This window comes from Salvelinus alpinus, chromosome 13 (assembly GCF_045679555.1).
Source record: "Salvelinus alpinus chromosome 13, SLU_Salpinus.1, whole genome shotgun sequence".
Classification (NCBI taxonomy): Eukaryota; Metazoa; Chordata; class Actinopteri; order Salmoniformes; family Salmonidae; genus Salvelinus; species Salvelinus alpinus.
In genome coordinates this window covers 6,552,191-6,579,362 of record NC_092098.1, presented here as the reverse complement: position 1 = coordinate 6,579,362, position 27,172 = coordinate 6,552,191, and the positions used below count along the sequence as shown (strand labels likewise).

The window sequence follows — 27,172 nt, the reverse complement described above, 5'->3', positions numbered from 1 at the left end:
CCGTCAGCCAGCCATGACCAGCCAGAGCTGTCAGCCAGCCATGACCAGCCAGAGCCTTCAGCCAGCCATGACCAGCCAGAGCAGTCAGCCAGCCATGACCTGCCAGTGCCGTCAGCCAGCCATGACCAGCCAGAGCCGTCAGCCAGTCCGGAGCTGCCCCTCAGTCCGGAGCTGCCCCTCAGTCCGGAGCTGCCCCTCAGTCCGGAGCTGCCCCTCAGTCCGGAGCTGCTCCTCAGTCCGGTGCTGTCCCTCAGTCCGGTGCTGCCCCTCAGTCCGGTGCTGCCCCTCAGTTCGGTGCTGCCCCTCAGTCCGGTGCTGCCCCTCAGTCCGGTGCTACCCCTCAGTCCAGTGAGGTTAATATGGAGGGTGGCTGTTAGGAGGAGGCCACGGAAGCGGGGATTGACTATGGTGGGGTGGGGACTACGTCCAGAGCCAGAGCCGCCACCGTGGACAGATGCCCACCCAGACCCTCCCCTATAGGTTCAGGTTTTGCGGCCGGAGTCCGCACCTTGGGGGGGGGGGGGTACTGTCACGTTCCGGGGGGGGGTACTGTCACGTTCCTGACCTTATTTCCTTTATTTTGTCTTTGTTTAGTATGGTCAGGACGTGAGCTGGGTGGGCATTCTATGTTATGTGTTTCTATGTTGGGTTCTTTTCAATTAGCCTGATATGGTTCTCAATCAGGGGCAGGTGTTTTACGTTTCCTCTGATTGAGAACCATATTAAGGTAGGCTGTTCACACTGTTTGTTTGTGGGTGATTGTTGCTGTGTCTGTGTTTGTTGCACCACACGGTACTGTCTCGTTTAGTTCGTTCTTTCCTGTTCGTGCATTCATTGTTATATGTTCTCAAGTTCAGGTCTGTTTACGTCGTTTTGTTGTTTTGTCATTAATCAAGTGTGCTTCGTGTTCGTCTTTCTTTAAATAAATCATTATGTCTTCATACCTCGCTGCATATTGGTCCGATCCTTGTTCCTCCTCAGACGAGGAGGAGAACGAACGTTACACTCATAGTGTATCCTTTGATGTCTCCTACTAGTGCTGGTATTGTGCTTTGTTTTCATGCTATCTGAATGACTCAAACGTTATAAGAAAATCAATAGGGGCCCCTTGCCATGACATTTTTGGAATTTCAGATTCTCCCTGTCTCATTTTTATTTGGATGATTGCTAGTTTCTCAAAGATGATCTTATTTTTTTGTATATATACTGCTCCATTATCTTATCTGGACTCGTTAGGAACTCACCTTTCATCTCATATTAAACTTGTCCATCTATGACAAACAGAATGCATTTTTGGTTTAAAATCTATGAATTCTTTTAGATGAATAGCAATAAATTGATCGCTGAATGTGCTATAGTGATGAAATCCCCATCACCTGACTCCCTATGATGTAAAGATATCAGGCATGTGCTTTGTCAGTGGCTGTAATGTAGGGTTCAGCCAGGAGTTGATGGACAGTTGTTGTGGAATTTCTAAAGAATCAGGAGAGACTTGGATAATTCTTCAAACAATCATACATCATTAATTATTGCAATAATAGAGCCTGACAATACAGGAAATGCTAAGGTGTTATATAGTGAACCTAAAAATGCTTAGTCATGGCTGGTTCCACCCCTTCCCGGGTGGGTTCAGGCATCATAAGCTACCTTCTTTTCTTCTTGTGGCTATGTGTATCAGGTCATAGTGCACAAACAAGTGATACCGTTAGTTCCGTTACTCCTCTCTGTTCAAGCCAGCCTCTGTTCTCTTCATATCTCCACACAGCTGTACCCTTGGAAGATCGTAAAAGACAGGATGGGCTGAAAAACTGTGGTCACTCTTAGAGGCTCTTTGTCTTGACCGTGTGTCACTGGTGTAGAGATGAGTAGGCAGGAGGCGGTCGCAGGTTTAGAACTACTGAATTTATGTAGGCACCATAGATCAAAGCGGGACAAAACCCAAATACTGTTGTGCTCAAAATATATCTTCATAAACAAAACAGGGCGAACACAAAGTGCAAAATATAAACTACTCAGGAAATAGGAGAGATTCCTTTCAGGAAAACAAGTAACATTTACAATGACCGAGAAAGACAAATGGCGGAGGGAGTATCAAACGCCTGAGCTGGACAGGAGAGGGAACCAAAGCGGTGTGACACCGTGTGACTAAGTTGAACAGAAGCAGAGTGGAAAAATACCCGCTCCTTCTTACAAGACCTTCAAACAGGCAGTGGAAATATACAGGTTTAAGGCTCCTACAGCACATGTGCATAACAAAGTTTAGCATTAAGAACTATTAAAGTAATTCTTCATTGCATTGTCTCTGCTATACAAGCTTAAAGAGGTTACACAGGATTTTTCCCTCACACTCCCTGGTTTTGAGACTCATGTCAAAAATCATAGTAAAGAAATGTTAACAGAAATATAGGTAGATCAAACAGGAGTACATGCTTCATCAGTACACAACAGACCCGACCCGGGCCCAGCAGGGCTCTCCTTCCACAATGACCACCTCCACGAATACATTTACACGTAAATAATTTTATCTAACCCATAACACATTAATTTCTCCCTACTTATACAGTAATAAACATACAAAGAAAAAACTGCTCAAGTCAATTACAAAACAATCATTCAGTTTCCAAATCTTAATTAAAACCTAATTAATTATTCTACCCAAATTTAGAATGACATTGCTCAGTGAATCACGTTAGTTCTATCAGTCAAAGTTGAAACCCTCAACTTAGCACTGTCACGTTCTGACCTTTATTTTCCTTTGTTTTTGTCTTTAGTTAGTATGGTCAGGGCGTGAGTTGGGGTGGGCAGTCTATGTTATGTGTTTCTATGTTGAGGTTTGTCATTTGGCCTGATATGGTTCTCAATCAGAGGCAGGTGTTTTGCATTGTCTCTGATTGGGAACCATATTAAGGTAGCCTGTTTTCACTGTTGGTTTGTGGGTGATTGTTCCTGTTCGTGTGTTCCTGTTTTTTTTTGTGTTCACTAGTTCGGGACTGTAGCTTCGTTGGTTTTCCGTCTGTTTATTGGTTTTGTTCATATTGAGAAGTATTCTAATAAATTATGGATACGCGCTGCGCTTTGGTCCTCCTCTCCTTCTACCGACGAAAGCCATTACAAGCACACATCGGCACTAGCAGAATGTACATTTACATTAACATAGTGTAATTATCCATAATTCTAGCATTAACTTTCTCATCACAGTTACAATTACAGATCAATATCTCAATGCATTCTTAGTCTAAATTACTATACATTTCACAGTGTGTAGACCTCCACAATCAACCTGATACCCCAAGTAACAATTTTGGTTAAGCCTAATCAATTACGGGCACAGTTGACCAACCCCCTCACTCCCCGGCACTCAATCCTTCTTCATTTTCAGATAGCTTTACAGTTTGACTTCCCAATGGCACACATGTTCAAAGTGGATGGCCCATGAATAATCTCCCAATTTCAATGTCAGAGGAATAATCGGATTTTCCCAAACAGACTGATATCTCACCTGGCCCGGACCCACCTTTACCACCACTTATGTCTTGTCCATTTGCCAACCAGTATACCAGCAACATGAGAAGTTTGGAATGGATCTCTCCATGCTCACTCCACGTGGACTCCTGTCGCTTTCCTGAGAGAAAAGGCACGAGGGAAAAGGCTGTTGATAGTTTCGACGACGCTGTGTACAGGTGCTGGCTCGGACTCAGGTCTCATTGCAGAAGTAGTTAAGGACCATACTAAATGCGATTTTCACCATTACTTCAGCCAGTCGGAAAGAGTATGAGGTCCACACTGTCTGGTCAAATTATCCATGCATCTAGATACCATATGTGGTCACCTTTGGCATAACCTCAAGAGAAGATCAGAACAAGTTTAGTTTAGGGCATTTCTGCTTCAGGAAATCCAGACAAACTATTTACTATGACAAATTATTACTTCTACCAATAGAAATTCTATTAATACAATTTCTAAGACATGTCATAGAGATTTTTTTCTTCTTCTAATTGGCTTATACTCCCCCATCATATCGATGACCTCACCACAGAGTTACAGGGTCAGGGAGGTAGACGGCTAATTCTTAGGGAGAAATCGCGACCATCCAGCAGACCCAATCTGGTGAGATTCATATTAAAGCAAGACAGAAACAGAACAAACAAAAACAAACCGCCATATCCTTCTGCATATATCCTTTGATACACTTTATCCTGTTACAGGCAGGCATGTGAACAAAACAATCTGCATATTTAACCAAAAAGCCTCAGGGGACTGGTAATCCCCCCTTTTGACACATGATTCACATCGTGATTAATGTGTAAAAAAAACTGCTGGTTAAACAAATATAATAAATCGAATTAGAATTAATACCCTTACATTTGACTTTTAAATCAGTATTACATATGACCTTCAAATCATCACCCAATGTTACTCACCTTTCCAGTGAGGGTGATCAAACCACACTAGAAAGTCAGGACAGAGGCCATTCAACCCCTTTGAGTGTTTCTTTCCCTTTCCTTTCACCTCAGAGTAATTATTTAAAAACATTTCATATACCAGGTTTACATTGGGTTTTTTCAGTACATTTCTTATCAAAATAATTCACGTTTAATTAAAACTGTAATTTGTGGGCCCCTTAAGGTACTCTCTAACCTGTGAAAAACCCACTAAAACCAAATGAAAAGACCCCACACAATAAATACGAATTCACATAGTGCCTACATTCTTCATAAAATCAGAATAATTAATTGGATCGTTTCCTGCATGTGACTGGTCGTCGTCGCACAACCTCGGCCTCCCAAGAAACTGAGCACTGCTTCCAAAACATTTTCCGGGCGTTCTGACAATTGGTCTGAGAAGGAGGTCATGACACCCAGTCACCTGCATGAACCAAGGATGATACAGTCCCTACAATTCAATGCCATCTCTTCATAGACAAGAAAATATTGAATGCATAAAGCAGTTCATAATGTAAGACAATGTCATGATCTAAGCAGAAATATTCAACCAAGCAAAATATGAAACGTTGTAAAAGAATGCTTTATTACACAAGTACATTATCTTTGTAAATGGCTTCTGTTGTGCCACTGAGTTTAAAATGTTTAACATTCTACACATACCATATACAGTTCTAAACTGCCAGTGTCAAAGAAGGCCAAGTGGATCCTTTCTCAGCAAAGCGCTTGCTCCTAGTTTAGTAAAGAACACCTTGCAATCACAGAGTCTGGGCGTTCAGCCAATATTCCACTCCCACTGAGCCGACCTTGTGAGAGCAAACCTCTGTCAACAACAGGTGCATTTCTAAGTATGTGAAATAAATGTGTCTTCAGCAGTAAAGGGTAGCCGTCGTTGTCATGGTCCGAATCACACATTTATTTAACCTTTGTTTAACCAGGTAGGCTAGTTGAGAACAAGTTCTCATTTACAACTGTGACCTGGCCAAGATAAAGCAAAGCAGTTCGACACATACAACACAGAGTTACACATGGAGTAAAACAAACATACAGTCAATAATACAGTACAAAAACAAGTCTATATACAATGTGAGCAAATGAGGTGAGATAAGGGAGGTAAAGGCAATAAAAAGGCCACGATGGCGAAGTAAATACACTATAGCAATTAAAAACACTGGAATTGTAGATTTGCAGTAGGTGAACGTGCAAAGTAGAAATACTGGGGTGCAAGAGAGCTAAATAAATATATACAGTAGGGGATGAGGTAATCGTTTGGGCTATTTATAGATGGACTATGTACAGGTGCAGTGATCTGTGAGCTGCTCTGGCAGCTGGTGCTTAACCTGTCTAGGAACGGGGTTCCGCTAGCGGAAAAAATTCTCCTTAATCCAACCACAGTGTCCGATTTCAAAAAGGCTTTTTGGCGAAAGCAGAACATATCATTATGTTAGGTCAGCAACTAGTCACAGAAAGCATACAGCGATTTTCCAACCAAAGAGAGGAGTCACCAAAAGCAGAAATAGAGATAAAATTAATCACTAACCTTTGATATTCTTCATCAGATGACACTCCCGGGACAACATGTTACACAATACATGTATGTTTTGTTCGATCAAGTTCATATTTATATCCAAAAACCTCAGTTTACATTTGGCTTTGCCTCCAAAACATCCCGTGAATTTGCACAGAGCCACATCAATTTACAGAAATACTCATAATAAACATTGATAAAAGATACAAGTGTTATTCACAGAATTAAAGATTAACTTCTCCTTAATGCAACCGCTGTGTCAGATATCAAAAAAACTTTACGGAAAAAGCAAACCATGCAATAATCTGAGTACGGAGCTCAGAGACCAACACAACCCAAACAGATATCCGCCATGTTGGAGTCAACAGAAGTCAGAAATAGCATTATAAATATTCACTTACCTTTGATGATCTTCGTCAGAATGCACTCCCAGGAATCCCAGTTCCACAATAAATGTTTGATTTGTTCGATAAAGTTCATCATTTATGTCCAAATACCTCCTTTTTGTTAGCGCGTTTAGCCCAGTATTCCAAATTCATGACGCGCGATCACTAGGAGCAGACGAAAAGTTTAAATGTTCCGTTACAGTCCGTAGAAACATGTCAAACGAAGTATAGAATCAATCTTTAGGATGTTTTTAACCCTTTCATGCGTGAGTTCCAAATATCTCTAACGGTCGCCCCAGCGTGAGTTTTTTTATGCACGTGATATTAGAATGTTCTCTCCATTCCAGAATGTGTTTGTTATGTAACAGTACATTTCATCCGCGCTGCCCTCAAACAAAAGCACGCAGCCTGTTTTTATTTGTCAATTTTAAATTATTTCTAACAAGTTTTTTATTTTCTAATAACAGTTTGAAATGAGGTGTGTTCCGCCTCATTCATTCACATAAAAGTAGTCATTTTTACTTTTGCGGACCAATTAATTTTTTTGACATTTCTGACCCGGACAAAATTCCCCAAACACTTCTCAATTGTTTGTGCAGGACATTTACTCATCTGCCGTCCTGCATACACGTGTTCATATTATTCCACCTGTCGCCTGCATCGAAATCAAAGTTGTTTTCGTTACCAATAATACCTTTGGAAATGTGTGCGTTTCTATCAAAGTTCCTTATTACGTTATAATAGTTTCTGCATGTCGTGTTATGTCGTTTCTACTGTAGCATCATGTTTTTGTGTATATTCCTTATAACCGCGGACACGCGATGTAACGTTACTCATTTCATAACATTTATGGTGTTATACTCAATGCTTAGGTAGCTAGCTACATTCTCCTATTAGCTCTGGAAAACAATGCTAATTGCGTCAGGGAAGTATTAGCATGTGTTGTATTTTGAAGCTACCCTGGCCTTATGACTCCCAAGTGGCACAGCGTCTCAGTGCTAGAGGCGTCACTCCAGACACCCATCTTCAAATCAAGACTGCGTTTCTATCAAAGTAAGTGCCTAATTACGTTATTGTGTCGTGTTATACCGTTTCTACTATAGCTCACTGTGTGAATGGAGCATAATATATTTGTATATATTCCTTATAACCGCGGACACGCGAGGTAACGTTACTCACCTTTTATGGTGTTATATTCAATCGTGCTTATGTAGCTAGTTACATTATTCTATTAGTTCTGTAAAACAATGCTAAATGCGTCAGAAGTATTGGCATGTTGTATTTTGACGCTACCCTGGAAAAATTGAAAAATATCTTATACCACTTGGTCGTTTTCTGAGTGCATTCCACAAAGCTGTTTATCATCCACTGCCCCCATTTTGAGGTAATAGTCAAGCACGCAGTCTGGTTTCATGTTTCTCTGTCTGGTTTGTTTCTCTCTCCCGTCAGGTGGTCCACCTTCCCTGTGGCCGACATGGTTGCTGTATGGACAGTGGAGAGGACATGGACGTCTCGTTTGTCATGCCACTTTACTGCCAGCTGTTAACATTTCTTATTTTGTATAATGGGTCATTTAGGATGGTAGTAGCGTTGATGAAATGCAGTCATAGCAGCAGAACTAGAAAGCAGTCTTTACTGTCACCAGGAATGTATACATTTCACTAATTGTGGTTGTCCCCCACTCCTGGCTCTCTCTTATCCTGTAGCTCCAAGGCATAGCAATTGGTCTCTACTATGTCTCCCACCAGCTCCTCTGTCAGAAACAACTTGAAGCACTCTGCCTCAGTTGGAAATGGCAAGGGGCGTTGCACTCCAGACTGGGACTCATCAAAGCAAACACCAGGGCCAGGAGGGGTGAAACAGCAGGGCCAGGAGGGGTGAAATGACTGGTGGCCTTCCAGCTACCACAGAACTCCTGTACTTCATCCACTGTTGGTATGCCTCCATCACCACCAGCATCTTCAAAGGGAACTGGGACTTTGTCAGTGGACAAGGGAAATTCAGATTCAGGGTTCTCAATGGCTACAAGGTTGGGGGGCAGCTCCTCACTGTCACTGTCAGAATCTGATTCCTGACTTTCATACTCAGACTCATTGTCAGAATTTTAAAAAATCTCCAGAATTTCCACATTTGTTTGTTGTCTCCTTTTGAAAGACATTGCTAATGCTTCAGCTCATCTCACTAGCTACATACATAAACAACAACACTGAATGGTTTAGAGTGAGAGGGTACGTGGTTGACTGCCGGCACGCGCCACTTGTATCAATAAATCACTATCAGAAAATGTTTTGTGTGGCAATTATTTGTGTATTTACGGTTTTATTCACATGTTTTCAAATCTAGGTGACAAATCATGCATTCCGATTCTTGCACAGATTGTAATGGGCACATATTATGTGTGTAAAATACTTTTTTGAAGGTTGTACTGATTATGATGAGCTAAGCTAATTCCAGCTGTGTAGTCATGTTTGTTGACGTTCAATGCATTCTGGGTTCACGTAATCGTCTGTTTGACCAAAGATGTTATAACAAAATGAGGTGAGTAAGAGTTCACTCGTTTTTTGAGGACTTCCGGAAATGAATGGTGGGATGTGAACGACGGTAGACGACACACCCCTTCAACATGCATACTATAAACAGACCAAACTCATCTCGTCTTCTCTTATTATCTTCGGTTTCTGTGAGGAAAAAAAAATGCATGGCTGCGCGCTGAAACTAACCGTCGGATTACTTTCGATTTCTAAAAAGTGCTTTACCTAATTATTTCGATCAATGGTGTGCTCACCCGTGATGTGATTAATTATACATAATAATTGCTATTAGCTAATTCATATTGTAGTTTGTCAGCCGAGAGTTAGAAAATATGACTGCTTGTGTTGGGTCAATCTTTCCTCAGCGCTAGGACAAATGTAGCCTACATTTTTCCGGTTAGGATGATTGTGTTATGCTATATATTCTTCTGTGAATATCTGAACATTGAATCCAAAAATAAACTGCTCACATTCTGGACATAACTTTGTAAGGACTGTGTTTGTGTAAATAGTTTCTGAAAAAAGTGTGGCCAGCTCAAACGCTGATTGTTGCGTCATTCGAAACTGGCCGTTCTAAACGAGCGTTCTAAAGGAGTGTTCTAATCACACGGGTGTGATCGTACGCTTCAGGGACCACTGTAGAACGATCACACCCGTGTGATGGTACGTGTGAAAGGGTTAATATGAATCTTCAATAATGTTCCAACCGGAGAATTCCTTTGTCTTCAGAAATGCAATGGAACTCAAGCTAACTCACGTATGGTCAGCTCGTGGCTCTCTGGGAGAGACCTTACTCAATCCCCTCTGTCGCCCCCACTTCACAGTAGAAGCATCAAACAAGGTTCTAAAGACTGTTGACATCTAGTGGAAGCCTTAGGACGTGCAATATGACCCCATAGACACTGTGTATTCGATAGGCCAAGAGTTGAAAAACTACAAACCTCAGATTTCCCACTTCCTGGTTGGGTTTTTCTCATGTTTTCACCTGCCATATGAGTTCTGTTATACTCACAGACATCATTCAAACAGTTTTAGAAACGTCAGAGTGTTTTCTATCCAAATCTACTAATAATATGCATATATTAGCAACTGGGACTGAGTATCAGGCAATTTACTCTGGGCACGCTTTTCATCCAAATGTGAAAATGCTGCCCTCTAGCCCAAACAGGTTAAAGCTGGTGAGGGAGAGAAGTGTTTCCAGTTTCAGAGATTTTTGTAGTTCGTTCCAGTCATTGGCAGCAGAGAACTGGAAGGAGAGGCGGCCAAAGGAGGAATTGGCCCTGGGGGTGACCAGTGAAATACACCTGCTGGAGCGCGTGCTACGGGTGGGTGCTGCTATGGTGACCAGCGAGCTGAGATAAAGCGGAACTTTACCTAGCAGGGTCTTGTAGATGACCTGGAACCAGTGGGTTTGGGGACGAGTATGAAGCGAGGGCCAGCCAACGAGAGCGTACAGGTTGCAGTGGTGGGTAATATATGGGGCTTTGGTGACAAAATGGATGGCACTGTGATAGACTGCATCCAATTTGTTGAGTAGGGTGTTGGAGGCTATTTTGTAAATGATATCGCCGATGTCTAGGATTGGTAGGATGGTCAGTTTTACGAGGGTATGTTTGGCAGCATGAGTGAAGGATGCTTTGTAGCGAAATAGGAAGTCAATTCTAGATTTAACTTTGGATTGGAGATGTTTGATGTGAGTCTGGAAGGAGAGTTTACAGTCTAACCAGACACCTAGGTATTTGTAGTTGTCCACATATTCTAAGTCAGAACCGTTCAGAGTTGTGATGCTGGACGGGCGGGCAGGTGTAGGCAGCGATCGGTTGAAGAGCATGCATTTAGTTTTACTTGTATTTAAGAGCAGTTGGAGGCTACGGAAGGAGAGTTGTATGGCATTGAAGCTCATCTGGAGGGTAGTTAACACAGTGTCCAAAGAAGGGCCAGAAGTATACAGAATGGTGTCGTCTGCGTAGAGGTGGATCAGAGACTCACCAGCAGCAAGAGCGACATCAAATCGGAGGGCCCGGACAACAGGCCCTCCGATTTGACACACTGAACTCTATCGGAAAAGTAGTTGGTGAACCAGGCGAGGCAATCATCTGAGAAACCGAGGCTGTTGAGTCTGCTGATGAGGATGTGGTGATTGACAGAGTCAAAAGCCTTGGCCAGTTCAATGAATACGGCTGCACAGTATTGTTTCTTATCGATGGAGGTTAAGATATCGTTTAGGACCTTGAGCGTGGCTGAGGTGCACCCATGACCAGCTCTGAAACCAGATTGCATAGTGGAGAAGGTACGGTGGGATTCGAAATGGTCTGTTTGTTAACTTGGCTTTCGAAGACCTTAGAAAGGCAGGGTAGGATAGATATAGGTCTGTAGCAGTTTGGGTCAAGAGTGTCCCCCCCTTTGAAGAGGGGGGTGACCGCAGCTGCTTTCCAATCTTTGGGAATCTCAGACGACACGAAAGAGAGGTTGAACAGGCTAGTAATAGGGGTTGCAACAATTTCGGCAGATCATTTTAGAAAGAAAGGGTCAGGATTTTCTAGCCCGGCTGATTTGTAGGGGTCCAGATTTTGCAGCTCTTTCAGAACATCAGCTGGCTGGATTTGGGAGAAGGAGAAATGGGGAAGGCTTGGGCGAGTTGCTGTGGGGGGTGCAGTGCTGTTGGCCGGGGTAGGGGTAGCCAGGTGGAAAGCATGGCCAGCCGTAGAAAAATGCTTATTGAAATTCTCAATTATAGTGGATTTATCGGTGGTGACAGTTTCCTATCCTCAGTGCAGTGGGCAGCTGGGAGGAAGTGCTCTTATTCTCCATGGACTTTAGTGTCCCAGAAATGTTGAGTTTGTGTTGCAGGAAGCTAATTTCTGCTTGAAAAAGCTAGCCTTGGCTTTTCTAATTGCCTGTGTATATTTGTTCACATAGGACTATTACTAAATTATTAACTTTTTCCTAATCATTAGTGTTTACCCAAACTATAAAATGAGGTAATAATAATTGGAAATGGTCCAAAAAAACTCTAGCCCCATACGTTTTTGCCCACGGCTTATCTATTTGTCGGTCTCAAAGCACAATCCTTCTAATCATTATTTAACTTTGTATTGAAACCTCAGCTTCTTCAAATGACTAAAATCTGAAATTAATTAGAGTGATATCCAAAAACCACAATTAATAATAATTTACATACTGTCAACACTCATTCAATGTACATATCTTTGTCACAATCACTTATCGTAATGTTTAGAAAACAAAACAAACATGATTATGCTCCCCTTATTAGGCAATGTTTTCATTGTAGTCTACCCTAATAATGTTACTCTATATTTTATTTCCAACCTCTGTTGGATATTCACTTTCTGCTTCACAGTTATTAAATGTCTATTATTTTAAGATTAACATGTAATGCGCCGAATTTATAAAATACATCGGCTAATTTCAGAAGGGAAAATATAAACTTGAGTGAGCTTACTTTCTAAGGTAGCTGTCGAGACTAGGTTTCTTTTAGTTGATAACTTTCACTATAACTGACCTGCACTGTCCATCAGTCCCCTGTAGATGTCGCTCTCTGTCCATAATAAGTCTGGCGCCTGAGACAGCGAAGACAGGAAATCAGACACTTTCCATTTAGCCTACTCACGAATTGGTTTAGAACGTCAATGTTTGGAATATCAACAAAAAGTCCATCGGGAGTACAATAAATGATAGTCTTAAGTTTAAAAAAAGTCTCTACATGTTCAACATTTCAATGGTTCCATTTAAATTAACAGGGCATAGGTTGTGTTTCAAAATGTATTACCAGGACGAAGGAAATCCCATAAGCATTTATTGTTTTATTAGTTAGGGGTAAGTCAATTCCTCGCACTTTTACCAAAAGTCGCCATACGCCAGTCTTTTTCTGAGACTATTTCCCAGACCCTGTAGACAGTCATATAATGCTTTAACCTTATCTTTATCAAATGATCCATGAAGGGACCAATTCAGAATAGTTTTCTTACCCCTTACGTACGTCTACGTTTGGGTGTGCAAGTTTGTATATTATTATTCCCATTATTACTTCATCAAATCTCCAGTAATCAATTATAAACACAAACAATTTCTCATTCATTTTCTCATATCTTCACAGAATCCATATATTGGAACCCCTAGATAACATTCTATATCAAAACGTATTAACCAAATACAGTATTCAACTCTCACTTCTCTATTTTCACTACTCATAGCGCTCAGGCTGCATAGACATTTATCCTATGCCTACAAACAATACTGCCAATGCCAAATCCCCACTCTGGGATTTAGGATCCTTGTCACTTTATTCACCACAAATTCATTTTTAAATTGACTTACTGAAATTCAGTGGGTTGTCCTATTCAGGTTCGTGAATGTGACGTGTTCCCCCAGGCAATCATCATTGGAGGTGTGGTCAGGGCGGGTCCACGTCGTCTTTGGTCGGACAGGAATTTCCTTCCCTCTCCCACGAAGAGAGCCACCGGTGTCTCCTACGCAGACCTTCATTGATGCTCCCCGCAGACAGAATCACACATCCTTTTTCGTGATGCCATTAAACTACGTCCACCCGCATCGCACTATGCAGTAGAACATCCCACTTCTGACACCAATCCTATCATAGTTCCTCTCTCACTCATCCTCACTCACACACAAAATAGAGGAGTGATCAGTTCCTACAACCTAAATCGTATAATTGCATGGCTGCTAAAATATTGCCCAATTCGTCATTGAACCACTGGAGAACTCATCCAAATGTGTATTTTACCCACATAAAAAGTAAACAGTTTTGCTATGATACTTAGTTTCAACTGTATGAGAAGCAGTTATTTTTGTCCACTGATCTCTTAGGGCTGTCTGTTGGCTGTGGGCTTCAATTCTACAGAAGTATTTTCTTATTTCTAAAATGAGGTTAATAGCTATCACAGGTGCACCTTACTATTTTATACCATATAATATCAATGCACTTCTATTAATCTCTTACTGATCAGTTCCACAGGCTCACCTAGTTGAGAACGTTCCTCAGAACTTCACACACGAGTCTCGTTGCCTAGAACCAACAGGCTCACCTAATTGAGAGTGCTCCTCAGAGCCTTCCACACGACTCTCGTTGCCTAGAACCAACAGGCTCACCTAATTGAGAGTGCTCCTCAGAATCTCCCACACTAGTCTTGTTGCCTAAGGCCCACCAGTTGCTACTGGCTTTTTACAGAAATAATTGCTTTCAAGAAAAAACAATCTCACCTCTATAGTCTATGTTCAGGTACACACCTGCTGACGCGTCCTACTTGGATCTTAGGCGGGTTCCATCTGCTCACTCTTGAAGTGTGGTTTGCCCTGAGTACCCAATGAGGGTTACTCCTGTGCAGTTTACCCAGGTCCTCAGGAGCAGACAGCAGATGAAGGTCAGCATCCCATCCTCGTTGACAAGAATGTCGTGGAAGTGCTAAAGAATCAGGAGAGACTTAGATAATTCTTCAAGCAATCATACTTGAATATCAATTCATTATCGCAATAATGTCATACCCACAGAAACTGGGGAACGTAACAGTATGACAATTGAGTACTTTTTCCACCTCTGTCCACACAGCTGTGCCCTTGGAAGATAGTAGAAGACAGAATGGACCAAAATACTGTGGTCACTCTCAGAGACTCTTGACTGTGTGACTAAGTTGAACAGGAGCAGAGTGGAAAAATACCAGCTCCTTCTTACAAGACCTTCAAACAGACAGTGGAAATATACAGGTTTAAGGCTTGTGCATAACAAAGTTTAGCATTAAGAACTATTAAAGTAATTCTTCATTACATTGTCTTTGCTATACAAGCTTAAAGAGGTTATACAGGATTTTCTCCTCACACTGTCGGGAGAGCGATTGGAAAGGTAGGAGGGACATCCCAGCTTCAAGTGGTTTCAGATTTCACATCCTATGTCACACCGGCGCAAAAAAAGTATACTACTCTGTCCGTGGTGAACAAAATAAACAAAATCATTTAGGCTCTTGAAATGCATCTGTGCATTGGTAGATGTGCTATACTAAACAGTTATTACACTGTTATAGACTTTCATTACACTATTATTGACTTTTCTAAACACGTATTACTTTTTTTTTTTTTAATTGAGCCTTTATTTAACTAAGCCAGTCAGTTAAGACCAAATTCTTATTTACAGTGATGGCCTACCCCGGCCAAACCCTAACCATGCTGGGCCAATTGTGCGCCGCCCTATGGTACTCCCAATCACGGCCGGTTGTGATACAGCCTGAAATCGAACCAGGGTCTGTAGTGACACCTCTAGCACTGAGATGCAGTGCCTTAGACCGCTGCTCCAGTCGAGAGCAAATTCTTACATTGCTACAGTACATTGTTAAAACAATAGACCTACATTGTGAAGAGTGGGTGAAATCATAAATGGTTTGCATTAGCACGGGAGCTGAAGGGGACCAGTTGTCCATATGAAATAAGTTACTAGAGACAGAAAAAGCATAAGTCACAGACACAGACAAAAAAAAAAGTTTAATATTTTTTATTCATAATACAAAATTCAACTTACATTGCTACAAAGAAATACATATAATGACGCTAATCTTCATAGTATGACAACATTGTCTCACGTCAGATATCGCAATGGCCATCTGCACTGATCTGTCTGATAACTCACAGACACTCATGGATAGCTTAAAAGAAGTCTGGCTACAATATGCTGTCCTAACATTCTAAAATCGTACCAAGACGACATCGTCAAAAGAGAGCTAATCTTACCTAAAACTATAAACCTGTAGCTAATGTTGATATTTTTTTCATGAGCAAGTCTTCACTACCTAATTCTACATCTAGCTAAGGTGTTTTGTGGTTTTAGAATCAGTTTTTATGAAATTCGAAATGTGCCCGAAAATCTCCTAGCTAGCTAAGGTTAACATATGCAATCGCTGGCTGAACCAGTTTCAAATCAATCCAGAATTACGCAAAATGCCAGTTCACACATTCAATGATTAATACTCCCTCTAGCTAGCTAGTGTAGTGAAATTGTAGCTAATAGAACAAATTGGTTTTCATGATAAGGCAGTTAGTTTCTATTCTGCTGTGATTGAGTTCTGCATCACACAGCTATCCAGATACCTGCGCTAGCTGCGACATTATGGTGTTGGCCAAATGTTACAAAGTAGTGAGGCGCAGTGCCAGCTATCAGAATCAGATACATACTGATTTCTGAGAACAGTTCCATAACTTTGGGGCTGCTGTACAACTTCATCAACAAGCTGGCAAGTTAGCTACCGTAATGACCATTCAAACAAGCACACACTCGGCTGCTAGCAGGTGCAAGTTTGCTCAATCGATCGAGCATGGTTTCCCATAGTAACCACTAGCCAGTGAGGATTGCTGCAGGAAAGTGGAGTAATTTTCAGAATAAAGCCCCACAGCGGAGGTGTCATAATACCCATAAAACCTAGCCGTCCACTATTCACTTTTCCCATAGGGGATTTTTAGAAACACTTAAAATAAGGGCTGTGTTTTGTGCAGGCTTACCCTGGCGTGACGTTTGGATAACCATGTAAATCTCTCAGTCACCTCAGACAAGGTGACTTTTATCAATATATTCTGCTTTATTTACTCACAGATTCGAAAATGCTAGTTGGATGACTGTGCATTCTGATTGAGTGAAAGCAAATGTGGCTGCCCTCTGCCACACACACACCACTCGGCGCGCTGCTCTTAATCTGCAGGGTTTTTTTGCAGTGAGAATGTGCAGACAGGTATTTTCCCCCCAACATCTATTTAAGCATATTAAAACACTTCCCTTTTTTGATCAGGAGTATCATTCGATCCGACTAACAACAGTCAATTTATGGATATGATTACGAATACGAGTATGGCCATGTAGGCACACCCCTAGTCCTGCAGCACCGCCTGAAAAATCTGAAATTAATACAAATAAATCCTAGCCAGGCATTCAGACGTCGACACAGCAAATCCAGGAGAGAAAGAGTGAGAGAGAGGCGCTCGAACACTGGTTGCGACACTGTGTCCCAGTTAACAGGTAGCCCTGGATTGGGCCAATCAATATGAAAATGTTATCCTCCAAACATTTCTAAATCATGTTCTTTTAAGAGTTGACAATAGTAAAAAAAAAAAACGTTAATACGTCGAGCAACAGTGTTGGTATTGTATTGTTATTGTTGTTTTTTACAGGGGACTATAATTAAAAACAAAACAAAAAAATATATATATACACAGTAAATCGATCTAATGTATTGTTTGTATTTTCAATAAATGTATGTCTAAGCTACTTTAAACTATATACTTTTTACAATTTTAAATCAGAAAAACGTCCAGAAAACAGTCAAGTAACATTTTGTCAGGGGGACTTTTATTTGCAGTATGATCACGTGGCCGAGGTTCACAACGCTCGGACTTTCCTCATCACATTGGGAACTGGATATTATCATGGGCGAGATGTTTCTCAGTTGTTCTGAAACCTTTCCCGTTGACATTGTAAGGTTACGACCGTCTTCATCGTCAACGTGTCTGTTGTAAGCGACGTGGGGGCGTTATATCTGGTAAATTGAAATGAAATTGTACATGTCAGATCGTGTTTTTCATTCAATGACCATTGTTGTCGTTACAGCACCATAATCGCTCGCTGGAGCTTGATATGGCTGCCTATCTGCTTCATAATGCATTTGAAATAGTATGTCAGGCATTATAATTTATTTGTCCAACAAAACTGCTTTTGGTGATGATGCTCAGGAAGAACAGCCGCGCGCTATTCTATTTTACTAGCTGTGTCCATCACCGGTCTACACCGGTTGATCCAGCGCAACATTCACAGCCATTACATTGCATAACGGATTGCGCATAGAGTGAGATAATCCCAGGCAGCAACGCTCACATGCATTGCATTTTATTTGTTACATTTGAATTACGTAAATCGATGACAGTTGTTGTTAACTTGCATTGAGAATTATAAATGGTTACAGATGATCCCAATGAACGTGTGCCATATGCAGGGACATTAGTGTTTATATAGGTAGCCATTGTATTACGTACGAGTTCCCACACACAGTTTGCGGTATACTGTGCTGTATACCTTTGGATGATAATGATGATGACGATGATAATGGGTATTGTCAGCTATTATCTGCTCTAGAAGCTCTTGTTGTTCTGAACATGGCCAGAGAGTGCCTCAGCCAAAGACCCGCCTGTCTGTCACGTCTTCTGCTGATTGCTGTATTTTTGTTCCTTTTCAGCTTCACAGGGCTGTGCTCCTTTGCGTCTCCCACAATGCTTTGTCAGCAGGCCTTACTGTCTGAGAGTGAGCCAGATAATAAACCCAGCCCATTGTAGCAGTCATTACCTCTATTCAGCACTACACACACGCGGTAAGCATGGGCAAGCCTCTGCCTCTGTTATCTAACCTAACCTACATTTCAGGTTGTATTTGTCAGTAAAGACTTTGTCCTCCCTGACACAGATGACTCCAGATTGCTTTCTCAAATAGCACCCGGGAGAATAGAACACCAGAACAGAGCAGAACACCATATCAGCTGTCAAGCAGTGAAACATTGACTCACCTGAACAGCGCAATGTTGTCAATAAACAAGCTGTTGCCATTGTTTTAACTACGGTCGCTTACAGTCTTTGGCCACTTGCTCAAGCATGCAACTGGAAGTTTTGTCCTTTTCCCCATGGTTATTTGAATCACTCACTTCCAAGTAGTGCATGTTCATATTGCATACATCATTTTGATTGTGACCTTCTTTCTCTGAGGGGAGCATGTACACTGTACATTTCATTATGAATAGCCTAAAATGACCACAAAATAGGTTGTTCTGGGTTGATGAAATTAGATACAGGTATTCAAAATAGTCTCTTTATCCCTTCAAGGTCCAGTCCAATCTTTTGTCAGGTTGGATTAATCTGAACAATAACCCATTGTGAGCCATAACAGAGACAGCCTTCTGCAACAATGTCCAGGTCAGGAGATATACCAGGTAAGGATGGGGGGCAGTAAAGAGTGGGCATTACAGTGTTGTGTACTTGTTTAAAATGGTGATGGTATACTGTATGGAAACATATGCTTCCAACACCTATAGAGTGGCAAGATACACTGATCATCATTTTATGTATTTTGAGCAGATTTTAAGTTATTTTAGACAGTGTTTTAATGCTTGAACATTCCCTCCTCAGCCCTGGAGTCTGGGACCCCAGAGGGGCTCCTGGGAGGCATGTCCCTGCCCATTGGCATGACCCGCCGTGCCATGAGCTATGATGACAACATGGAGGCGCCCATGTCGCCCCCTCCCTCTGACATCAACATCAACAACCTATGGGGGAGGAGGCCCGTGGTACCAGACAGGAGGTTCAGTCATCTGGCCGAGGTAGATATCACACACAATGTTCCACTGATCTATAGCCTCACGTAGTTAAGACAGTGATCCGTGTTCGTCCGTATTCATAAAGCGTCTCAAGAGTAGAAGTGTCGATCGAGAATCATGTCCCCCCCTGTCCATGTAATGTTATTCATAATGATCTAAAAGACTAAACTGATCCTAGATCAGCCCTCATACTCCAACACACTTTATGGATATGATCCCAGGTGTTTCTATTCATACAAATGTTCCTCTAGCTGCCTGTGTGATTCATGTATTTTATTTTTTATCTCTTGTTTTAAAGGAGGATGAATCTGGAAATGCCCTGACCCATGCTGCCACATTTGACGCTGGCCTCAGGCCACATATGCCAGTAGTGGTGAAAGCCAAAGCATCCTCCATCATTATGAACTCTCTGATGACCAGTAAGACTCTTCACTGTGATAATGAATGATGATTACTGTATTATCAACGTCAGCTCATCCAATCCTGTTGCTCGTTAATGGAACACTGATTAGGGTGGGGTATATAGAGTACTAGTCAAAAGTTTGGAGACACCTACTCGTTCCAGGGTTTTTCTTATTTTTACTATATCCTACATTATTAATACATATTATGTCCTCTGTGTTTTTCCAGAGCAAACCCAGGACAGCATGTACAGGTTTGAGCAGCAGGCTGGGCTGAGAGACACTGTCTACACGCCCCACAAGGGCCTCACTTCTGAGGAGACCCGCCACCACCACCGCATGCCAGAGTCATTCCATGTGAGTCTTTATTTTATCGCTTACTGTGGCCCTACTTTATTATCTGGAGTCTGATAATTATTAACAGAAAAATATGATTCATATTTTATGAATCATATTTTATAAATCGTAATTTTTTTAATGATTGGTTTGGGAAAGCATCAACAGTGTAATCAATGAATGCTCCAAATCTCAATTAGCAATCTACAGTATGTCAAAGAGGAGTGATTATTGAGATTTAACTGTTAATAATATTCATCATACTATATACATTTTTCCCTTTTGTTGTATTGCCTGTAGAAAATGAATATTCAAAGTATGGACATGGGAGCAGGACATAAGGGAGGACATGAGGACAAGCAAACATCATCTGCTCAGTCCACCCCAAATAGCACTCCTCAGAGCTCACCCAAACAGAAACGCAGGTAAGTGCAACCATGTCATCATTACCAGCTGTTTATGGAACATGCTGTACTTTGACCCTGAACACCAAATACACGTGCCCTTGCCCACGTTATCTATATGAGCATGAATATGATGCCTGTTCAGTGGCCACTGTTCAGTGGCCACTCTCCCAAGTGGACATTCTCTCTTTCTCCCCTGACCCATCTGTCTATCGCCTCCTTTGAATTCCATGCTGTCACAGTTACCAGCCCTTTCAAGCTTAACATCCTTATCATTTATCGCCCTCCAGGTTCCCTTGGAGAGTTCATCAATGAGCTTGACGCCCTGATAAGTTCCTTTCCTGAGGATGGCTCACCTCTCACAGTTCTGGGTGACTTTAACCTCCCCACGTCTACCTTTGACTCATTCCTCTCTGCCTCCTTCTTTCCACTCCTCTCCTCTTTTGACCTCACCCTCTCACCTTCCCCCCCTACTCACAAGGCAGGCAATACGCTTGACCTCATCTTTACTAGATGCTGTTCTTCCACTAATCTCATTGCAACTCCCCTCCAAGTCTCCGACCACTACCTTGTATCCTTTTCCCTCTCGCTCTCATCCAACACTTCCCACACTGCCCCTACTCGGATGGTATCGCGCCGTCCCAACCTTCGCTCTCTCTCCCCCGCTACTCTCTCCTCTTCCATCCTATCATCTCTTCCCTCTGCTCAAACCTTCTCCAACCTATCTCCTGATTCTGCCTCCTCAACCCTCCTCTCCTCCCTTTCTGCATCCTTTGACTCTCTATGTCCCCTATCCTCCAGGCCGGCTCGGTCCTCCCCTCCTGCTCCGTGGCTCGACGACTCATTGCGAGCTCACAGAACAGGGCTCCGGGCAGCCGAGCGGAAATGGAGGAAAACTCGCCTCCCTGCGGACCTGGCATCCTTTCACTCCCTCCTCTCTACATTCTCCTCTTCTGTCTCTGCTGCTAAAGCCAATTTCTACCACTCTAAATTCCAAGCATCTGCCTCTAACCCTAGGAAGCTCTTTGCCACCTTCTCCTCCCTCCTGAATCCTCCTCCCCCTCCTCCCCCCTCCTCCCTCTCTGCTGATGACTTTGTCAACCATTTTGAAAAGAAGGTCGACGACATCCGATCCTCGTTTGCTAAGTCAAACGACACCGCTGGTTCTGCTCACACTGCCCTACCCTGTGCTTTGACCTCTTTCTCCCCTCTCTCTCCAGATGAAATCTCGCGTCTTGTGACGGCCGGCCGCCCAACAACCTGCCCGCTTGACCCTATCCCCTCCTCTCTTCTCCAGACCATTTCCGGAGACCTTCTCCCTTACCTCACCTCGCTCATCAACTCATCCTTGACCGCTGGCTACGTCCCTTCCGTCTTCAAGAGAGCGAGAGTTGCACCCCTTCTGAAAAAACCTACACTCGATCCCTCCGATGTCAACAACTACAGACCAGTATCCCTTCTTTCTTTTCTCTCCAAAACTCTTGAACGTGCCGTCCTTGGCCAGCTCTCCTGCTATCTCTCTCAGAATGACCTTCTTGATCCAAATCAGTCAGGTTTCAAGACTAGTCATTCAACTGAGACTGCTCTTCTCTGTGTCACGGAGGCGCTCCGCACTGCTAAAGCTAACTCTCTCTCCTCTGCTCTCATCCTTCTAGACCTATCGGCTGCCTTTGATACTGTGAACCATCAGATCCTCCTCTCCACCCTCTCCGAGCTGGGCATCTCCGGCGCGGCCCACGCTTGGATTGCGTCCTACCTGACAGGTCGCTCCTACCAGGTGGCGTGGCGAGAATCTGTCTCCGCACCACGTGCTCTCACCACTGGTGTCCCCCAGGGCTCTGTTCTAGGCCCTCTCCTATTCTCGCTATACACCAAGTCACTTGGCTCTGTCATATCCTCACATGGTCTCTCCTATCATTGCTATGCAGACGACACACAATTAATCTTCTCCTTTCCCCCCTCTGATAACCAGGTGGTGAATCGCATCTCTGCATGTCTGGCAGACATATCAGTGTGGATGACGGATCACCACCTCAAGCTGAACCTCGGCAAGACGGAGCTGCTCTTCCTCCCGGGGAAGGACTGCCCGTTCCATGATCTCGCCATCACGGTTGACAACTCCATTGTGTCCTCCTCCCAGAGTGCTAAGAACCTTGGCGTGATCCTGGACAACACCCTGTCGTTCTCAACTAACATCAAGGCGGTGACCCGTTCCTGTAGGTTCATGCTCTACAACATTCGCAGAGTACGACCCTGCCTCACGCAGGAAGCGGCGCAGGTCCTAATCCAGGCACTTGTCATCTCCCGTCTGGATTACTGCAACTCGCTGTTGGCTGGGCTCCCTGCCTGTGCCATTAAACCCCTACAACTCATCCAGAACGCCGCAGCCCGTCTGGTGTTCAACTTTCCCAAGTTCTCTCACGTCACCCCGCTCCTCCGCTCTCTCCACTGGCTTCCAGTTGAAGCTCGCATCCGCTACAAGACCATGGTGCTTGCCTACGGAGCTGTGAGGGGAACGGCACCTCCGTACCTTCAGGCTCTGATCAGGCCCTACACCCAAACAAGGGCACTGCGTTCATCCACCTCTGGCCTGCTCGCCTCCCTACCTCTGAGGAAGTACAGTTCCCGCTCAGCCCAGTCAAAACTGTTCGCTGCTCTGGCACCCCAATGGTGGAACAAACTCCCTCACGACGCCAGGTCAGCGGAGTCAATCACCACCTTCCGGAGACACCTGAAACCCCACCTCTTTAAGGAATACCTAGGATAGGATAAAGTAATCCTTCTAACCCCCCCCCCCTTAAAAGAGTTAGATGCACTATTGTAAAGTGGTTGTTCCACTGGATATCATAAGGTGAATGCACCAATTTGTAAGTCGCTCTGGATAAGAGCGTCTGCTAAATGACTTAAATGTTAAATGTAAAATGTAAAGTGGTTGACCGTCTGGCATTTCTCTGTGTTCCTGGCAGGGGCTGGTTCACCAGCCAGAGCACAACTGTCACTAGCTCAGACCTCAGTACCAGCTCTAATACCAGTGTGGACATGGGTGCTGGTGAGGGGGGAGGAGCAGTCGAACGCTGGGGTGTCTTTGGACCACGTCTGGTGGTCCAGAAATCCACTACCGACACCGGTGCGGACCACACAAACACAGGTAAATGGGATTTGGGGAGGGTGATATTTAACATGTTTTCGTTTGGTAATGGTGTTCCTCTAAACCAGGGGTCCTTCAACTTTTCCTGTGACCCAAATCGTCCTCCAACAACTCAAATTAAGAAGAAATAGTGTGTGATTATAGATGTATTCTCCGAATTTGTGATCCATCTCTCACATGCCCAGGGCCCACTTTGGATCCCGACTCATAGTTTTAGAAACCTTGTTTAGCTGTAATCCAGTTTATAGGTTGGCTCAATGTTCTTTGATGTGAATTACACATGAATACAATTGTTTTTACATGGTTGTGTACTACATCAGTACACTTTATTTTCTTTGTGTATCAGATATCCTTATCTGTGTTGCCTTGACGCTTTTAACAAATTATCAATTTATCAGGTGTTTATAGAGTCAACAAAGTTTTGATCATATACAGTCACTTCCAAAGTTATTGGCATCCTTGATCAAGATGAGAAAAAACGTCTATAAAATACATAATACAAATACTGAGCTATATTCCAAAATATGGACAACTGTATTATTTTATACTAATGCAATTGTTTAGATGGATTTTGATTAAATAGCTCTTTTTTTAAATCTCAAAATGGTAGGTTTGAAGATTTTTGTCACCCCTGTTTTCAATACTCCAGCAACCTCCCCTGGCAGGACAGTGACACTGATCCTTTTTCTGAAATGTTTTATGAGATTAGAGCTCACATCCTTGATATCCTTCGTCTGTGCTTATGGACTGCCCTCTTCAATTCAAACCACAGGTTTTCAATGAGTATAAGTCCGGAAACTAAGATGGCCATTGCAAATTGTTGATTTTGTGGTCAATTAACCATTTCTATGTGGATGTGATGTGTGCTTGGAATCATTGACTTGTTGGAAGATATACTTGCTGCCAATTTCTGCCTCCTGGGAGAGGCAACCAGGTTTTTGGCTAGTCCTGTTTACTGGTTCATGATGCTGTTGACCTTAGCAAGTGCCCCAGGAACAGTGGATGCAAAACAGGCCTGTAACATAAATGATCCACCTCCATATTTTACCTGCGCTCCTTTTCTGCACATGCATTGTTCTTTCAATGCCGAACCCACCGCTGGTGTGTGTGGCCATAGAGCTCTATTTTCGTCTCATCTGACCATAGCTCCTGGTTCCAATCAAATTAAATTGAATTTGTCACATGCACTGAATACAACAGGTGTATACCTTACAGTGAAATGCTTACAAGTCCTTAACTTTAACCAACAATGCAGTTTTAAGAAAAATAAGTGTTTAGAAAGTATTTACTAAAATAAACTGAAGTAAAAAAATAAATAATACAAAAAAACCTCTAAATACATTTTTTAAAAGAATAATAAAATAACAGTAGCGATGCTATATACAGGGGGTACCGGTACCGAGTCAATGTGCGGGGGCACAGGTTAGTCAAGGTAATTGAGGTAATATGTACAGTGCCAGTCAAAAGTTTGGGCACAGCTGCTCATTCAAGGTTTTTCTTTATTTTTACTATTTTCTACATTGTAGAATAATAGTGAAGACATCAAAACTATGAAATAACACATATGGAATCATGTTGTAGCCCAAAAAGTGTTAAACAAATACAATTGATTTTATATTTAATATTCTTCAAAGTAGCTACTCTTTGCTTTGATGACAGCTTTGCACACGCTTGGCATTCTCTCAACCAGCTTCAACTGGAATGCTTTTCCAACAGTCTTGAAGGAGTTCCCACATATGCTGAGCACTTGTTGGCTGCTTTTCCTTCACTCTGCGGTCCAACTCATCCCAAACCATCTCATTTGGGTTGAGGTGGGGTGATTGTGGAGGCCAGGTCATCAAATGTAGCTCTCCATCACTCTCCTTCTTGGTCAAATAGCCCTTACACAGACTGGAGGTGTTTTGGGTCATTGTCCTGTAGTGCAAATCAGATGGGATGGCGTATCGCTGCAGAATGCTGTGGTAGCCATGCTGGTTAAGTGTGCCTTGAATTCAAAATAAATCACAGTGTCACCATCACCATTATTATTATTTTTTACCCCATTGACTGATTTTATGAAGGTCAACAACCATTTGTCTCTTTTTGTTTCTGAGTTCTTTGCCTTTTCAAATGGCAATGGATGACAAATGGATTTTTACATGCGTTTTATCTCATTTTTATACCCCAGTGAAACAGGAAGCCATAGAAGGTCACAATACATTTTCTCTGAGATTAATTTTAAAAAGTTGAACGTTAATGCCGATTTCATTTTGTTTGATTTAATCGATACGATTCTTTAGGGGTGGCAATAATTTTGAGATCTGTTGTTTTTAGATAAAGTATTACTTTTTAAACAAAATCTCTTTCTCTTAGCAATTGTATTAGTATGAAATAATATAATTTCCCAATTTTTCTGAGCTTACAACAGCTCAGTATTTATTTTAATAAGTCTTTCACTTATCTTTATCAAGGGTGTCAATAATTTTGGAGGCGACCTGCAGTTATTGCTCCTACCTAAGATAAGTCCTGTGTTTTTCTCTCCAGGGGGTTTTGCTCTCCAGTCGTACCGCGGGGCCCAGAAGCCCACCCCCATGGAGGTGATGAAGGCCCAGGCCACTCGGTTGGCTGATGACCCTGCTGTCGACAAACAGGCCCCACCCAAGATGGAGATCCCCACCATGGAGGGCAGTAGACGGTCAGCCCGGCCGCACAAACTCAAACCTCGAGACATGAACATCCTCACTCCCTCAGGTTTCTAAGAGGTACCATGTCATCACTACTCCCTAATGTTGTACTTGGTCAAGTTGTCGTAGCTGGTCTACCCTCTTTCCTCTCCTGACATGATCTGAAATGAGGTCCCTTTAATGTATGTGACTGAATCTGACAATCTTCACAATTTCCAAAAAGAAAAGCATCCTGTTGTGTTTGATACTATAGTATTAGTTTTCCTCCCTTGCACTAAAATAGTCGTTTTTTTTTGGTTTCTATTTGTGTGATATTGTGCCATGTTGATTTTATTTTGCCTCATCCTTTGTCTTGTAAGGGAACTGTGTATTTTTACTTTGTATTTATGGTCCAACTGTGAAAACGTTCTGATACATGACAGTGTGCAAATAGTTACTCTCACTGTTTGATAAAAAAAATGTAACGGCCACACTGTGTAGTGGTTTGATCATTCTGTTTGCTTGTGAATCTCATTCTCCAGAAGTATCACTAGCTTTTCATTGTCTGCAGATTTATATGCCGATAAGATGTAATGATTCTCATTGTCATGTCTCCCAAGAACTTTGTGGTGATTATTGTTCACCCTCGATGAAGTGTGGTATTTGTGCATCCGCATTCTTCCTGTCAAGATGACCCTTTTGAAGTTAAAACGCTGTTAGTAAAACACTGCAGTAGAATATTAATATGACATGTTACATATTTACCAGTGAAGTATGTAATGCTTTGACTATCCCTGTTCGGGTGTTTTTATAATTATTTTTTTAAATAGAAAAATCATCCATATACATGGCTGTCCATATATATATGTATGTCTTCTGTGGACTTTGTTGTAAATATCTGAATAAAAAATAATTCTAACAATCAGCTAAATCTGGTTCCATCAACCATCCAGAAGCAGTGGAAAGATGGTCAGCACTGCACAG

The 27,172-nt window shown here is 42.5% G+C and overlaps 1 protein-coding gene and 2 long non-coding RNA genes across 4 annotated transcripts; 2 read left to right on the top strand and 1 right to left on the bottom strand.

The window, feature by feature from the left end:
• Nucleotides 1-6,905: 6,905 nt before the first annotated feature.
• Nucleotides 6,906-8,642, top strand: LOC139536881 (uncharacterized). The gene is made up of 2 exons (XR_011667418.1): nucleotides 6,906-7,409; nucleotides 7,806-8,642. It is a non-coding gene; the product is annotated as an uncharacterized lncRNA (long non-coding RNA).
• Nucleotides 8,643-17,227: 8,585 nt separating this feature from the next.
• LOC139536880 (uncharacterized) lies at nucleotides 17,228-18,132 on the bottom strand. The gene is made up of 2 exons (XR_011667417.1): nucleotides 17,970-18,132; nucleotides 17,228-17,436 (listed from the first exon to the last, which is right to left on the bottom strand). It is a non-coding gene; the product is annotated as an uncharacterized lncRNA (long non-coding RNA).
• Nucleotides 17,326-27,113, top strand: LOC139536879 (putative monooxygenase p33MONOX). Of its 2 annotated transcripts, none has more exons than XM_071337583.1 (8): nucleotides 17,326-17,439; nucleotides 18,767-18,873; nucleotides 19,070-19,260; nucleotides 19,556-19,676; nucleotides 19,888-20,015; nucleotides 20,295-20,419; nucleotides 23,365-23,546; nucleotides 26,070-27,113. In XM_071337583.1, the coding sequence occupies exons 2-8, from the start codon at nucleotides 18,849-18,851 to the stop codon at nucleotides 26,282-26,284; spliced, it is 987 nt and encodes a 328-aa protein (XP_071193684.1). In that variant the 5' UTR covers nucleotides 17,326-17,439; nucleotides 18,767-18,848; the 3' UTR covers nucleotides 26,285-27,113. The 2 variants fall into 2 exon arrangements, with proteins under 2 accessions (XP_071193684.1, XP_071193683.1); XM_071337582.1 differs by lacking the exon at nucleotides 17,326-17,439 and adding an exon at nucleotides 18,141-18,261.
• The last annotated feature ends 59 nt before the right edge of the window (nucleotides 27,114-27,172 follow it).